Source organism: Manacus vitellinus, unplaced genomic scaffold (genome assembly GCF_001715985.3).
Source record: "Manacus vitellinus isolate BGI_N305 unplaced genomic scaffold, ASM171598v3 scaffold_23_pilon, whole genome shotgun sequence".
NCBI lineage: Eukaryota > Metazoa > Chordata > Aves > Passeriformes > Pipridae > Manacus > Manacus vitellinus.
Window position 1 is genome coordinate 4023610 of NW_021939718.1, and position 14651 is coordinate 4038260.

Here is a 14651-nt window from a genome sequence, read left to right on the forward strand (position 1 = left end):
TAGTGACATACTGAATTTAACCACAAATAAGAAAAAACAGGTATAAGCAACCTGGGTGTATTTCAATAATAATGTCTTTCTTGAGAGGTCAGTGGATTTTGTATGGTCTAAAAATCAAGCTATTAGCTGGACAGCCCAAGCTGAGATTGCTCATTTTTTTTCCTTCACTTTCATGTTTGGTTTTCATCTTTATTAAACATTTATCTTTTTTTATTTTTTAAAAAATTTAAAAGACCAATTTTTATTTTTATTTTTATTTTTTTTTAGGCTTGCACCTACTTATGCCAACCCTGTGCTACATTTTATTGCAACCTTGTGATGATAAAGACTGCATTCCTTAACCTAACTATTCCTATTTATTTTACAGAAGGTCTGGAAATGAATTGAAAAAAAACAAAAACAAATTATAAAGTACACAAAAAAACCCCCTACTGTTCCAAGGGAGCCTGATACCAGAGTTCTGATTGACACAGAACTCTGTTTGAAGTGACACAAGTAGGGCTGGGCCTACACAATGGAGATTTATTTACCTTGAACATTATCTACTTAACTCTGATATTTTTACATCATTTTGCATGGCTATATAAAAAAACAGTTTTAAATAAAATTAAAATTTGCTTTTTTAATTATTTTTAGTATTTTTTATGCTATTGTGCTGAAGCACAGTAACAAGGCACAGTTCTTCTGATGACAAACCACCACTCACTAAAGGTTTTTATTTGATGGAAGAAAAAGAAATTAATGGAAAACTATCCACTAGGACCCTTATTTCCCTGTAGATTAAGAAAGAGAAAACAAAAATCTCAATGATGAAGAAATGAGGCTGAAAAACAGGGATCATACGTACTCAGTTTCTCTGGTGAAATGAGCCGGAATGACTGTTTCACAGTAGAAAGGCCAGCTACACATATGAAAGCGATATTTATTGGGATCTAGAGTCTGTCTAAAGCTTTCAGCTCTGTAGCCTAACACTAAAAAAGAAAAAAGTACTGCTGGAGCAGTCGAAACTTGTTACAAGCGACAGAGACAGGTACAAAACAAGTTGATGTAATAAGATGTTTGTTGAGAGTATTAAATAAATGAGTTGCTCAGTGGAGTCGAAGAATCAGTTCTCTTAATTCACTGTTTTTAACCTCCTGCTGTTTATACTTGCTTAGACCCATATGCCATCTCCTGTACATCCTCTGGGTGCCCAGAGCAGCCCTGATCAGGCCTTCTCATCTGCTTGCCTCCTGCTCCCAGAGCACTCCCATCACCCACACTGACAGAAACAGCTCACCCATGAAAAAGCTGGGGGGAAAAAAGGAAGGTAGAAAAAAAGAGCCACTTAGCTACACACTGGGATTACTTAGCCTAAGAAATTATGACTTTAAATACCACTGGACCACTGACATCAGCACCATAATACCACTGAAAAACCGCACAGACCTCACTTTCCTTGGGTCATAAATACTACAGAGATAAGAATATTTAATCTGAGCAAATAAGAAAATCCAGGTATTTCATATGCAAAGGATTAATGGGTTTTCGTCATATTTGGGGACAGCTACCATACTACCCTTCTTGCCCAATCCTCCTCCACCTCAGAGTGCTGAAATAAAAGTAAAAGTGCATTTTACTTTAAATATCAACTGTGGTTCAGTAAACAGGCTGACGTGCTATTTCATGTGAGACAAGAAACTGTGATTTAATCTCATTTTCACTAGCTAGACTCCTAGCTAATGTATCTGGGGACAGTTTAAGCCTGTGTTCGCTGTAAGACATCTGCATTTTATACCACTTGGCCCTCTGTATTTTCACAGCACATAGGTGAAAAATTAGCTGGGTTTCTTACACCTGCTGTGCAACAATGGGAAATCTCTATATACTCACAGATGTAGAAATATTCCCGGCCTGGCCTGAACTCAAATCCTAGTGAGAAGGGCGTGAAGAGTTGGAACTTTTCCGAGAACTTCAATGGTCCATTTGGGGAATGCGGCCGATTACACTCCCACCTCTTGAACCCCTTGGAAGTGTGATCACAGGAGCTGTAGCCATCAAAGTTCACCATGTACAGAACATAGCGTTCGGTCTTATCTTCTGGCACTGAGTCTTCATAGTGAGGGCAGAACACATCCAGGTAGTCATTGATGCAGACATCGATGTGGTAGTCGCCTCTCTGGAATCTGAAATCACAAGAGGAGTTCAAAAATGAGCACATTTAACTCAGGATGACCTTGTACCAGGGTAACATTCTCATAAAAGGGGCATCACTAATGGCACTTCATTTCACTCCAGCCATGCACATTCACTCTGAAAAATGATCCTTACAATTCACCAGAGCTATCAGAGACTGATTATGCAGGACCATGATCATACAACCTTCTGGATAAAGGTTTTGCTCTATTCTCTTACAAAATGAGTCTGTTGCTAACACCAAGTTATAGGCACTGTTCCCCTACAGTTTACTGAACAAACAAACAAAGAGAGCACCTGCTTTATCTAGTACTGATTTTGGGTTTTTTTAATTGAAGAAAGAAGCAAGAAGCAGCAAAGAAGCCAAAACTGCATCAACCTTCCCAAATCAGTGTCTATAAAAACATCTGCCTATGCATGCAAATAAATAAACCAGACATATCCTTTTCTCTTAATCAGGCAATAATCACCCCTGTGCTGAAAGCAGATTTGACTGCAAGTACTTAATAGTTACTACGTGAACACAAATAGGTTACTCTTTTTTCATAATTAGCAGCAGTTTGTCAAGATGTAAAGAAACGTCCATATTGCTTTCTAAAGAAATTTGCAAAGCAGTGCTTCTCCTTTGCCAGAAGTACACAGTGGAGACGTTGCTCTGTTCAGATGACAGGATTCTGGGATACGAATTATCAGCACTCAGCCTAATGTGACAGTTCTGAGTGAGTGCCAGTTGAGAAATGCAGTGCAAGGCACCAGCTGAGATGCATTTTATTATTGCTGTTATTATTACTGATGACTCCTTAGGGATGTGGAATGCTCATTTTGCTGGTGGGGAGGGTTTCCTTTTTCCTACCCTCCATGTTTCACTTACATTACTTTTCTAATGCCTACCATAGTATCTGGAAGAAACTACGGGAACAAATTCACTGCCTCCATGGGAGCTTATACTATGATGGATTTAATGATTCCATAAACCAGGTCTGTATGTCCATTAAACTCCCTGGGGCAGCTAAAGAAACCAACCACTGACCTACTCCACTTCAGGCTGACTGGGCTACTTGTAGCTTCTCTCTTTCACGGCTGCACTTGTCAAGTGTACCACAGAGCAATAAAAAGGCCATGACAGATTTAACTATAATACTTTTTAGCTGAGGGGCATATTTTAAACACCTGATGGGCTTGAAATCTGCCATCTGGATCCTTCTATCTAATTTCAGAGAAAAAGCAATGATTTGCTGGCCCTCTAAGGATAAATTCAGAGCAAACTATACCTTTTCATATCGCTACAATAATTTAACTTCAATAAAATAGCTTTTTAAAGAAGAAAAACTGCATACACATCAAAGCATGATATATCTGTATAATTTCAGCCAGTGCACAGCCTCACAGTTCCACTCTGTAACATGGAAAAGCCTCTCTGAACAACAGTTCTTCCAGTAGAATTTACATTTATCTAAACCATTGGTTAAAATATGTATTTTTGTACTTCAGTTCTTTGAAAATGTGTCACCTGAACAGACATCCACTTAACACACTTGCAAAAATGTATTGTTTTCAAATTGGTGTCTGTTCTCTGAATCAGTTAACAGTATGCCATTTCTTGCAGATAATGAAAAAGAGTGTAAGTAACAAATAGAGAAGTCACATTTGGGCAGTGACATCTCTATTTTTTCAGTTACAGTTTTAGTAAGTAAAAAGTAATATATATTTATATATACGTTTGTGTATGCATGTGTTTTTTTTAACCGTGTAGGTGATAGACAATGGAATCTTCTCAAAGGATTGTCAAGGTTACCTCTTATATCAGCCTATGCCTTCACAATAATGCCCAATTACAGTTTTCTGACAGAAATTGTATGCTTCCAGGACTATACTTGATACATTATATGTATTATTATTATTAAAACATGTTATTATTTCTAAAATACTTAATACTATACATAATACAGTCAAGATCAGACTGAACTCCTTATTATTAGACTTCTACAACACAAATAACCTTATGTGAACTGTTTTTCCACATTTTAAGTCAACTTCTTAAGTCCAACTCATCTGGCCTCTTTAGGCCCAAGGTACATTGTAATAAGATGCAGCTATTTCTCTCCTTTAACCAAAAGAAGAGTCTAGAGGGGGAATCTACCCTGTAAATAGCTGAATTTGAAGGGAAGAATCTAGCTGCACAGTCCATGATAATGGAGATGGTAAGTACAAAGAGGCAGACAACTAAATGGGTGAGCACACCTTAAATCCATGTTAGCAATGAAATCAAATTCATAACCTGCACCACTGACATGTTCTACCCAATACCGCAAAAATGAGCTAATCTGTTTCCCTTTTGGCAAAGTTTCCTACTGTATTCTTGTTAAATAAACAAAACCACAATGCAACTTTCCTCTTTGATCACTGGCATTTTAGCAGATTCCTTCTTATTTCTCCTTTATTTAAGTGCTGAAGCAGTTAAGTGTCTTCGTTCATTCCACACACTGTTAACTGCAGTCTGCAAAGCAGGTCTGAGACTGAAACATATGGACCAAGTCCTTTTTATCCCAGTGTCTTTTCCTCCCTGTTTCCCTGCTCTCTCAAGTTTCATTCCACAGTCATTCACCATAGCTAGAAAGTGTTTACATTTACACATTTAAAATGGGAAGAAATGGTGCATATTTTAAGTGATCTAAACTGGCCTTTAGCCAGTATTGTTGGCACAGCAGTACATCTGCTCCAGGGAAAACATGTACTGAGGTGTTTTATCAGGCAGCTCTGAGTGAAGTCTCTTTACTCCAGGTTATTGGCCAACTAAGATTCAGAAAGCAAGTATTTTTTCCCCTCTTGGAGTATCTCAAAGAAGTCAGTAATTAAAACCTCATCAAGTGTACTAAAGAGAGGCAGAACTAATTTTATGTTTCCAGAAGTGGCTGAGACCATTCTCATTTCTCCATCTACAAGTAGTGTTGTATTTACCTCCTCAAAGAGGAAATGCAAAGTCCTCTAATCTAAACAGAAAGACAAGAGATGGCCACGAGTTAACTCACAAAACACTTCATCAGCTCAGATTCCTCAAAGCTATTAAAGGAAACACCTCAGAAACACACTTCCAAGAATCTTCAGCCACATTTGAGAGGAAAACACAGGCTGAAAACCTCTTACTAATAGGGTAATGTCAAGTACTAGACTGAAACAAAAGTTCCATTTCAAATTAAAGCTATCTATATATGGAGAAAATCAAAACACGTAAAGGGAAGGTGGAATCCATTAACAGATGTTTGCCGAGATGATAGGAATAGCAGACCTCCCATCCCTTTATCCAGTCCCACTCAGAACAGAAAGTTTTCTAATAATGCTACTGATGTACTTTTCTCAATTAAGTCTTCATCCTGTTCTGGTAGATTCTCACCCAGACTCCCACACCCTTCTGGAACAATGCGATATCCTTATCTTTGTATAAAGATAAGGATCTTTATACAAACCCCACTGCAAGGAAAAAAACAGTCCTCTCTAGATTTCCATAGGAGAACATTATGTTGTGGCAGAAATCAACCAAAAAGGCTTCTCCAAAAATCTGACAGGATCTACAAACCTTCTTGCTAATTATGTTATTTGTCTCCACGCACTCTAGCTTAAATACAGCAAAACACAGCTGTTCTTCAAATATAATTAACCTTTGTTTTTTGTCAGGTAGCATTCAAAGAATGTCTTGGGAACCTGCATACTACAAAGCTACTATTAGGCAGTAGTGTTATAGAAGCCATTTTAAAAACAGAGTCAATTAGCTTCTTAATCTAAGCATTTCCATAACCAACAAACGTCAGCTTGCTACGCAAAACTTGCATACTGCTTCCAGCAAAGGCTATCATAGGAATGTTTCTGTGCTCAAGTGCCACTGATGAAATGTCCAGGTATTTAGGATGCAGAGAAATAACTTGGTGGTTATTTTAACCACAGAAACACAAGACCAGCAAAACACTTTTAAAGTAATTAATGCCTTCTGTATTGTGTTTATCCATTAACAAAAAGTGAAAGTACACTGTGTGCATGCTTCTCTTCATAATTTTAAGTCCTGAAGCAGAAGGGGTTCATCTTGAATTTAATAACTTTGCTGGTCACTGAAACAAGTGACAATTTATTTGAACAGATATTTAGATCGTTTAGATAGCTTCTGCTTGTTGCCTCCCCTACAAATCCTATTAGTTATATGCTATAGCCCTTCCTGTAAAATCGACATACCAGATGCTCTACTTCAAGTCAAGTGTACTGGAAAATTTGCCTTTTACTATGTCAACCTTTCTTTGTTTGCAGTCTGTTCTGTCAAATGCATGTGGCAAGGCCTCACTTTGAACCAGAAAAGACTTCAAATAACTGCTCTGACAATGAATTACAAAATTCTGGTCTTCAGTCAGGTATCAGAAGGGATCAGATGCAAATGACCCCAATTCTGACACCCGCACAGCCTGTTAACACCAATGGACAGAGGGAGGACACTGCCACTGCTGAATGCCTTACACCAGTTGCCCTGTTGTCTGATAATCCAAAATGTAAAGGAACATCAACAATATTCACTGAATTAATTTATTCTTTGGGTAAATACAAACCACAATTGACCATAGTTTTTCAGAAACAGCACAGCAAAAAGTTGCCTGCTCTGTTTCCTAAGGAAAAAAGGCTTTTGTGAGGCAGCACATGTGCATACCTCGTGACTGCTGGTCACTCAGCTCCCCCTTTTTATTTTCATGACCAGTAAGCCACTTTAAACTAAATTTAGTGGAAACAGTGAGGTCTCAGAAAGAAGTCTATTCCTACAAGTACCATGAACAAGGCAGCCAGGTAAAAAGATCCCATAAGTATCCCAAATGTAGCTGGTTTCTGTGGCTGGGTTTTGGTAGCAGGGGGAGGGGGGCTACAGGGGTGGCTTCTGTCAGAAGCTGCTAGAAGCTTCCCCTGTCCAGTGGAGCCAAGGCCAGCTGGCTCCAGGACAGACTTCCTGCCACTGGCCAAGGCCGAGCCAATCAGGAGTAACAGTAACATCTCTGTGATAACATATTTAAGAACGGAAGGTTGTTGCGCAGAAGATTTCCAGCCAGAGAAGAGCTGAGTGAGAACACGGGAACAACAAAGTAGACACCAAGGTCAGTGCAGGAGGTGCTCACACACCAGAGCTGAGGTTCCCCTGCAGCCCGTGGTGCAGACCACGGTGGAGCACCTGTGCCCCTGCAGCCCAGGGAGGACCATCAGGGTGCAGAGACCCACCTGCAGCCCATGGAGGAGCCCATGCTGGAGCAGGTGGATGCATGAAGGAGGCTGTGACCCTGTGGGAGGCCCAAGACGGAGCAGGGTCCTGCTGGAGACCTGCAGACCATGGAGAGGGAAGCCCACGCTGGAGCAGGTTTTTCTTGGGTAGGACTTGTGGCCCCTCTGGGGGACCCACATTGGTACAGCTCATTTGTGAAGGACTGCACCCCATGGAGGAGTGACCCATGGGACAGCAGTTTGGGAAGAAGTGCTGCCTGAGAGATGGACTCATACCGGAGAGGTGCATCAAGCACACTGTCCTGTGTCCTCCCCATGGGAGCAGGAGAAGGACTCCTCTCCCTGAGCAGTGGCAGAAACAACAACTGACCGTAACTCCCCTTCCCCATCCACCTGCACCACTGGGGGGGAGGAGGGAGAACATGGAAAGAGTGGGGGGAGGAAGGTGTTTTTAAGACTGTTTTATTTCTCATTCTTTGGCTCTTATCCTGTTAGTAATAAATAGTAAATAGTTAATAGTAAATACTAAATAAGTACTATCCCCACTTTGAGTTTTGTTTTGCCAGTGAAGGTAATCAGTAAGTGACCTCTCCCAGCTCTTATCTAAAGCTATCCTTAGCTGTTTTTTTTTTCTTTCCTCTGTCCAGCTGCAGAGGGAGAGAGCAGCTTTAGTGGGTACCTGGTATCCGGCCAGGCTCAACCCACTACATTGACAAAGGCTGAATCTCCAGTAGATTAAACATTTATTAGACAACAGAAACATCTCTTACAAATGCTCTCGGGCACAGGAAAGGGTTGAACTGAAAAAAGAATTATGTTGAAAACTAAGTTTTCAACTTTGCATCAACTGGTTATGGAATAATTTGCTTAAATTATTAATAACAGAGAGATAAGTAGGTTTTTGTATATGAAATAATACACAAAACCCAAACATTTTCTGGAAACCATTAACACCATTTAAAAGGACAACATTTTGATTGCTCTTAGGATGTGATGATGTAGTTATTTACCATTCCACAGTACTGAGCTCTCTCATAGCTTTGTCTCTGTTTAGGTAGCAAGTGTGGTGCACCAGGCCATTCCAAGCTCTCCTCACATCCTATGACTGGAACATGGTAGTGGAATTTGTGCCTCATTATTCTTTTACACACGTCAAGCCCCCTCATTTCAACTTAAAGCTGTTAAGTGTGATGGGGGAAATCTTGTGGTTGTTAATTATCTGAGGGGTTGTGGGATTAAGTGTACCATTTTACTGCAGATAATTTTAAAGATGCTATTTCTGTGCTATGGAAAAATAACCTCTTTAATGCTTTCCTGCTCTTTTTACTGGCTTTGTCACAACATTTCATAAACTGTTTCCATAGCTCTGCCGACATCAACAATGATTCCAATGCACAAACAATGAAGCAATCAAAGAGCTATTTTAATTTTAGCTCTATTCAAACAGAAAGAAAATTCAACATTTTCCAGATGCTAAGAGAAGTGTGTTTGCTACCAGTAGCAAGCCAGTGACATTTTAGATGTCTAGCAGGATATTGCTAATCTGAGCAAGCAAACAAAAAACCCCTCTAATAAAAAGAAGCAGTCTGTGATCTTTTAGTCCTTAGGTTACAGTTTCACAAGTTAAAACAAGTTCAAGACACCATGAAAAAGCACTATGTAGGACACAAAATCAAGGCTGTTGCTCAAAAAAACCAGTATTCAAAAATTATGCCTAGAAAAGACTGCAAGCTAAGTATACAATGCAGAAAGAAACTTATTCTCTTGTCATTAAGTCCTCTATTCAATTAGCATTTATTGGAGTAATTAAACACTGGGAAAGGATGCCAGGCTAATTGTTAGATTATGATAATTACACAGCTTTGCTGTGCTACAGCTGATCAAAATAAGATGTGGTCACACACATTCCACTAAAGCTTCTCTGCAATCATCAGGCTACCATGGGAAACTTATGACTATAATAAGGCCACTTATTACTCATTCATTATCAATCAGGCAGAGAAACTTATTATTTGTAACCTTCGTTTTACTCTCCCACCCACTCTGCCAGAACAAGCCTCCCAAAAGGTTGCACCCAGGTCTCTGCCTTCGGCTGGCTCCCTTCCCTCATAATTACACAGCTGAGCAGAATCAGGCTCCTGCACTTGAAAGAGTTCATCAGACTTCAAATTACTGTTTCACAACCAGCCGCAAGCGCCTATCACGTTTCTTGAACAAGCCCAGTGATCTCCCTGCATTTCACTTCACATGCATCTGTGGGAGATTTACCTTCCCCTTTGATTCTCCTATGTCCCTCTCATCTGGGAGATTTTTCACATTTACTTAGATGGGTCCAAGAGCAAAAAGCAGAAAAAAAAATGCATTAAGATGGACCTCATGAGAAAAAGCGTCAGTTTTATGTGGCTCGTCTCCCTAGAGAATCTCATGCCTTTACCCCTTCTTATCAGCCAACTGTATAAGAAAGACATTGTGCTTTCTTGTTTGGAGGGCTGGGGGGGGGGGGTTGTTGTTAAAGAACAGGGTTCTCACCAGCTACCATTGTACCTGGTACTTTATACTGCCTATTTACATGAGACAAACAAGTGATTTACTATGGGGACTAGAACATGGGAAAAAACATGAAACAAACCAGTTTGAGCTAGCATTCAGGTTTTTAAAGAAACAAACTCATTAAGCAGTGAGTAGCTCCGAAGAGTCACAAAATTTTTGGCCAGAACAGAAGAAATTCACCCAGAAAAATACTAAATTCGGGAAAATTATTTTTATTCTGTGCTGATAAAAAACTAGACCTTTTAAAATGTTGGAAGCACCAACCCCTTCATTGGCAGTTGATCTGGAAACGTCTTAGATAGGACAGGCCAAGGTTTACAACAATGGTAAAATAACTGATCAAGCTTCCCTTTCTTGAACTTCACTTTTCCCATACTATTGAAATTTACAGTTATCCTGCAGGTAACCACTTACAAATTTTTAATTCTCTTAACTTCCAGAAGCAAGAAACTTCCTCAAACCAGTCTGGTAGAAGTCTTTAACCTTCTGGAGGGAAAAAAAAAAAAATCAAAAATTTTCACATTGTATGGGGGTTTTTCTGTTGTTTTTTTTTTTTTTAATGCGCCTTGCCTGAAACACATTGTTTGCAAAACAAAGAAAGCCTGCATCCAGAGCGAGGCTTCTATTAGAACTATGGCAAAAAAGACTGAAAAACACAGGAGGAAAGGAGTGGGTTTTAGTGGGAAAGGGATACGTCCTATTTAAAATGCACAAGTTCTTTGAATGACATACCTGTGTTAATTCCATTAACCTGAGAGATATGAAATACCCTTTTTTTTCTGGTTCTATTGCTGAACAAAAATTTCAGTTGCATCGTAACAGTAAACAGTGCCAATGACTTTACAGTATAGACATATATTTTAGTTATTTTTATTATTGAAAGGCTCTTTAAGAAATAAATTCTATAAAAAAATATGTTTACTCCACTTACGGTTAATAATTTCCCCCTTACACTCATAATTATGTTTATTTATACAGCTGGGTCCTGTATGGATTTTTTATAGCTAGCACTGCAGAAAGATATACGTTCAATGATAATGCAAACATTAAAAAATAGAAACTAATTGCTCTTCTCTGAGTAGATATGAGGGAGGGAATTAACAAATCAACGTTTATTTCCCAACTATAAATCCAGAGATTCTCAAGTAGTGCAGCACCTTCACCCACTTAACTTCACACCAACCTGCACCTCCTAATCAATGAGCTGGACATTTTTCATGTTGTGTATTAAAACTGTTTCCTCAGACTCTGCATTTGTAAAGTTTGTTCAAAGCTGGTACATATGACTTTCCCCTATCTCTTAGAATTTCTCTTTTGCTGCAACTTGTGAAGCAAAGAACTTGTTGCATCTTGGGGGCTTCAGTAACACAGGCATGTTGTTGATGATCAGGGTGGTAAAGGGGTGCAACATGTCAGAGCATTGCTCCTGATGAGGTCAAGCTCTCATTTCCCAGCTGTCTCAGCTCTGATAGCTTTAAACCCAATGACTACACACTACCTGACTATTTATTTTCCACTGCTGTGGGCATTTAAGTTGCAGAGAAGGATGAAGATAGAAGGGAGGCGAAGGTAAAGGAAGAGCTACTATTATGTCAAAGGCATCACTTAGATTTACAGGGCAACTTCAGTGCTGAAGCCTAGTAACAATATCTGAAAGGTACCACACCCAACCAGATACTGAAGGCAGCCTCAGATTTGTGTTTAGAGCCTCTATCCACACTTTGAATCCAAAATGTCCAGGTTGAAGCCAGTCTCTTTGTTAAGTTGATTTATGGACACAAGCTCATTACTTGTGTTCACATTAGTACTACTCTGGAGTTCACCAGCAACATTTATCCCACTTTATCTGATGTGGAATGAGGAGATCTGGTAATTACTACTCACATATTTTTAAATGTGGTCATCAATATCCTCCACACACGACTCTACATTTGTCTGCTTTAGACATTAACAAAACAGAACATGTCAGCTTCATCTTTTATTCCATGCTTTTGCTTGAAAGTACAAAATCTACCTCAGCTACCTCCTTCCTATACCAGAAAAACTGCAGTATGCTTATTCAATAACCTATCTACTGTTCTTAAAAAAGTAAAAAGGTTTTACCCGAGCTCTGCTGTAGTGACACACAGTTACTGTTAGTCACATTTCAAAGATAATAACCTTTCCAGAGTTTAAATTCTTAAAAACCAAAACAAAATAATAACAGAAAACCCCTACAGGTAGGAATACTACTAAAGACTCTGAACTGGACTCTTAACAACATATGTTGACCATGTGTCTAACGTAGAAGACACAGTCTATCAGCCTTGATGGAATGTGATTCTGAGAGTGGTATTTGCTAACCCTGCCTGAGGCATGTGCTGACATCTGTTAATGGATATGGAGAACAATGCCCTATCTGCAGAAAGGTCTTGCTTCTCACACTCACAAAATGAAAGAAAAGAACATTTGTCCAACAAGCATGTTGGCCTGCACACCGAGTAACAGAGATAAACCTCAGCTAGTTTTCAGAAGGAAGTGCACGCAGCACAAGTCAGCTTCACAAATTTGTTTTCTCACTAATATATTAAAAGTAGAGTGATGGCTAACTTTATAAACTGAAACCTCCATCTCTTTCATACTCCCAGAGGAAAAAAACTGCATCAGTTTGCACCAGTAAACATACATGGGCAGCATTTGAGAAAAAACATACATTTTGATAAAACTATTTCTTGCATATACCTACAGTTGCTGTTGTAGAGAAATGCTTTTCTCTGACATTAAGTTATAGTTGTTTATTATTAATCTCAAAATCTGTCAACAAAATTAATTTAAAATATTTTGTCACTGAATTAGAATTTGGAGACTCAGACACCCTAATAACTCATAACAGGTAAAATCTACAACTTAATTTTCCAACATGCAAGAGCATAAAATGAAACTAATCCTCAAGATGTTTCACAGTATTTTTATGTTTAATAAACCGTGTATATTTTAATAAGCTCTGGTCATAATCCACATCCTTCGGCTAAAAGGAATTAATCCAGACATAATATAAAATAGCCTGAGCAAAATGTACAGGGGAAAAAAAAAGCACCACAGACCCATACAAACAGATCCAGCAACATAAGAAATTCCAGTATGAAACCACAATTTGCTATTAACATGAATAACCTATAAATTCAAATACATTACTAAAAGCAATTTGAACTTATTAAGGTAAAAACCAAGTTAGAATAGCTAACAAGTACATATATTTATTTATCTGCATACAATTTGCTATCAGGAAAGTGGACTTCAATCAATGAACTTATTTCTTGCTACATAATTTTCTTGTTTCTATTTAAGAGACCCACAGGAAAAGTATTTTCTTTCTTGACATGGAAATGGCATTTTAGAGAAAGTTCTATGGAGAAATCTAATCATTTATCCTTTTTCCTGTTACCCTTCTTTATTAGTCTCTCTCTTATGCTAGGCAAACTAGGAAAAGAAGAACAACTGCAGTTTCAAATTACAGGAGCAACAGTAGTACAACTATTATTAATGGTAGAAATTTTTTCTTTTCATTCCTAGAAGTAATTTATTCTAAAGACTTATCAGCATATGGAGTATAGAATTTTCCATCAGGTTTAATCTTGATACACATTGTCTCTGAACAATAGGACTTAAAACAATTTTTCACCTAGAGACGTTTTTCTTAGGGTTTGTATATCATATGAATAAGATAGGTCCTGATCCAAATGAGTTTCTCTGTTTACAAATAGCATGTAAAAAGTCTGCACTATAAAATGCCAATTAATCTTTAAAACACCTAAGAAATTGCAAAGATTATGATCTGATGGGCAACAATTTTTTTTTTAACTGAATGAGACTGACAAACCATGGAACTCAATGCAGCTTTTATATTATTCCTCCCATTCTTTTTCAAATTATGAAGCTCCCATAACATTGTTCCTATAATGGAGCTGTGGAATTCTTATTTCTTCAAGAGTGACTGAAAGAGTTTTTCAAAATGTAAAACTGAAACTTGAATTGATAAAAGTTGCAAAACCTGCTCATTTACTTTTATATATATGTGAAAGTTACTCACACGGGAGAAAATAGAAAAAAATGCACTACTCTCAGATCAACCAGAAATTTCTGAGGTAAAACTGAAGCTATTCTCCTAATTTCCCTCTTGCAGTTTTCTTAAAAGTGTTTCCAAATTAATCTTAAACGAATTCTAATGTTCAACCTGTACTGAAATCGCTACATGCACAACTGAATTATGATCTTGCCTGCATAAAACATAGTAACTATTTTTCAGCGTAGAGACAAAGTTCAGGATAAGAAGCAGAGAATATCACAGACAAATTAAACCAATGATTTCTTCCCCTGCCCTCCCTTCTTCTTCCTACTTATAAGGGCACCAGAAGGCAGGTGTGACAAAGGGAGTGCACAGGTGGCATGAACCATTACTGTGTATTGGGAAGCTTTTACAACCTTCCTCAGATGTTACAAATTAACTACTGAGCATACAAACTATTTCTTCATTTCGTTTTTACTCTTAAACACTAGTTTAGCATTAAAGAAACAACCCTAAAACTCAAGAATTAAGTGTTCATAGCTTAAGCAGATAAGTGGGGCATAACCACAAAATCTGAGGCTAAACAGCTTATACAATTTAGACCAATTGTGTGGGCAAAATCTCAGTTACAGCGCTCAAA

The 14651-nt window shown here is 38.3% G+C and overlaps 1 protein-coding gene across 1 annotated transcript in view; it reads right to left on the bottom strand.

The window, feature by feature from the left end:
* EFNA5 (ephrin A5) overlaps window positions 1–14651 on the bottom strand; it is a 163216-nt gene that overhangs the window by 34503 nt on the left and 114062 nt on the right. The window contains exon 2 of the mRNA XM_029959968.1: window positions 1873–2165. Coding sequence (XP_029815828.1) covers window positions 1873–2050 — 178 coding nt within the window. The 5' untranslated portion in view covers window positions 2051–2165. The remainder of the gene's footprint in view (window positions 1–1872; window positions 2166–14651) is intronic.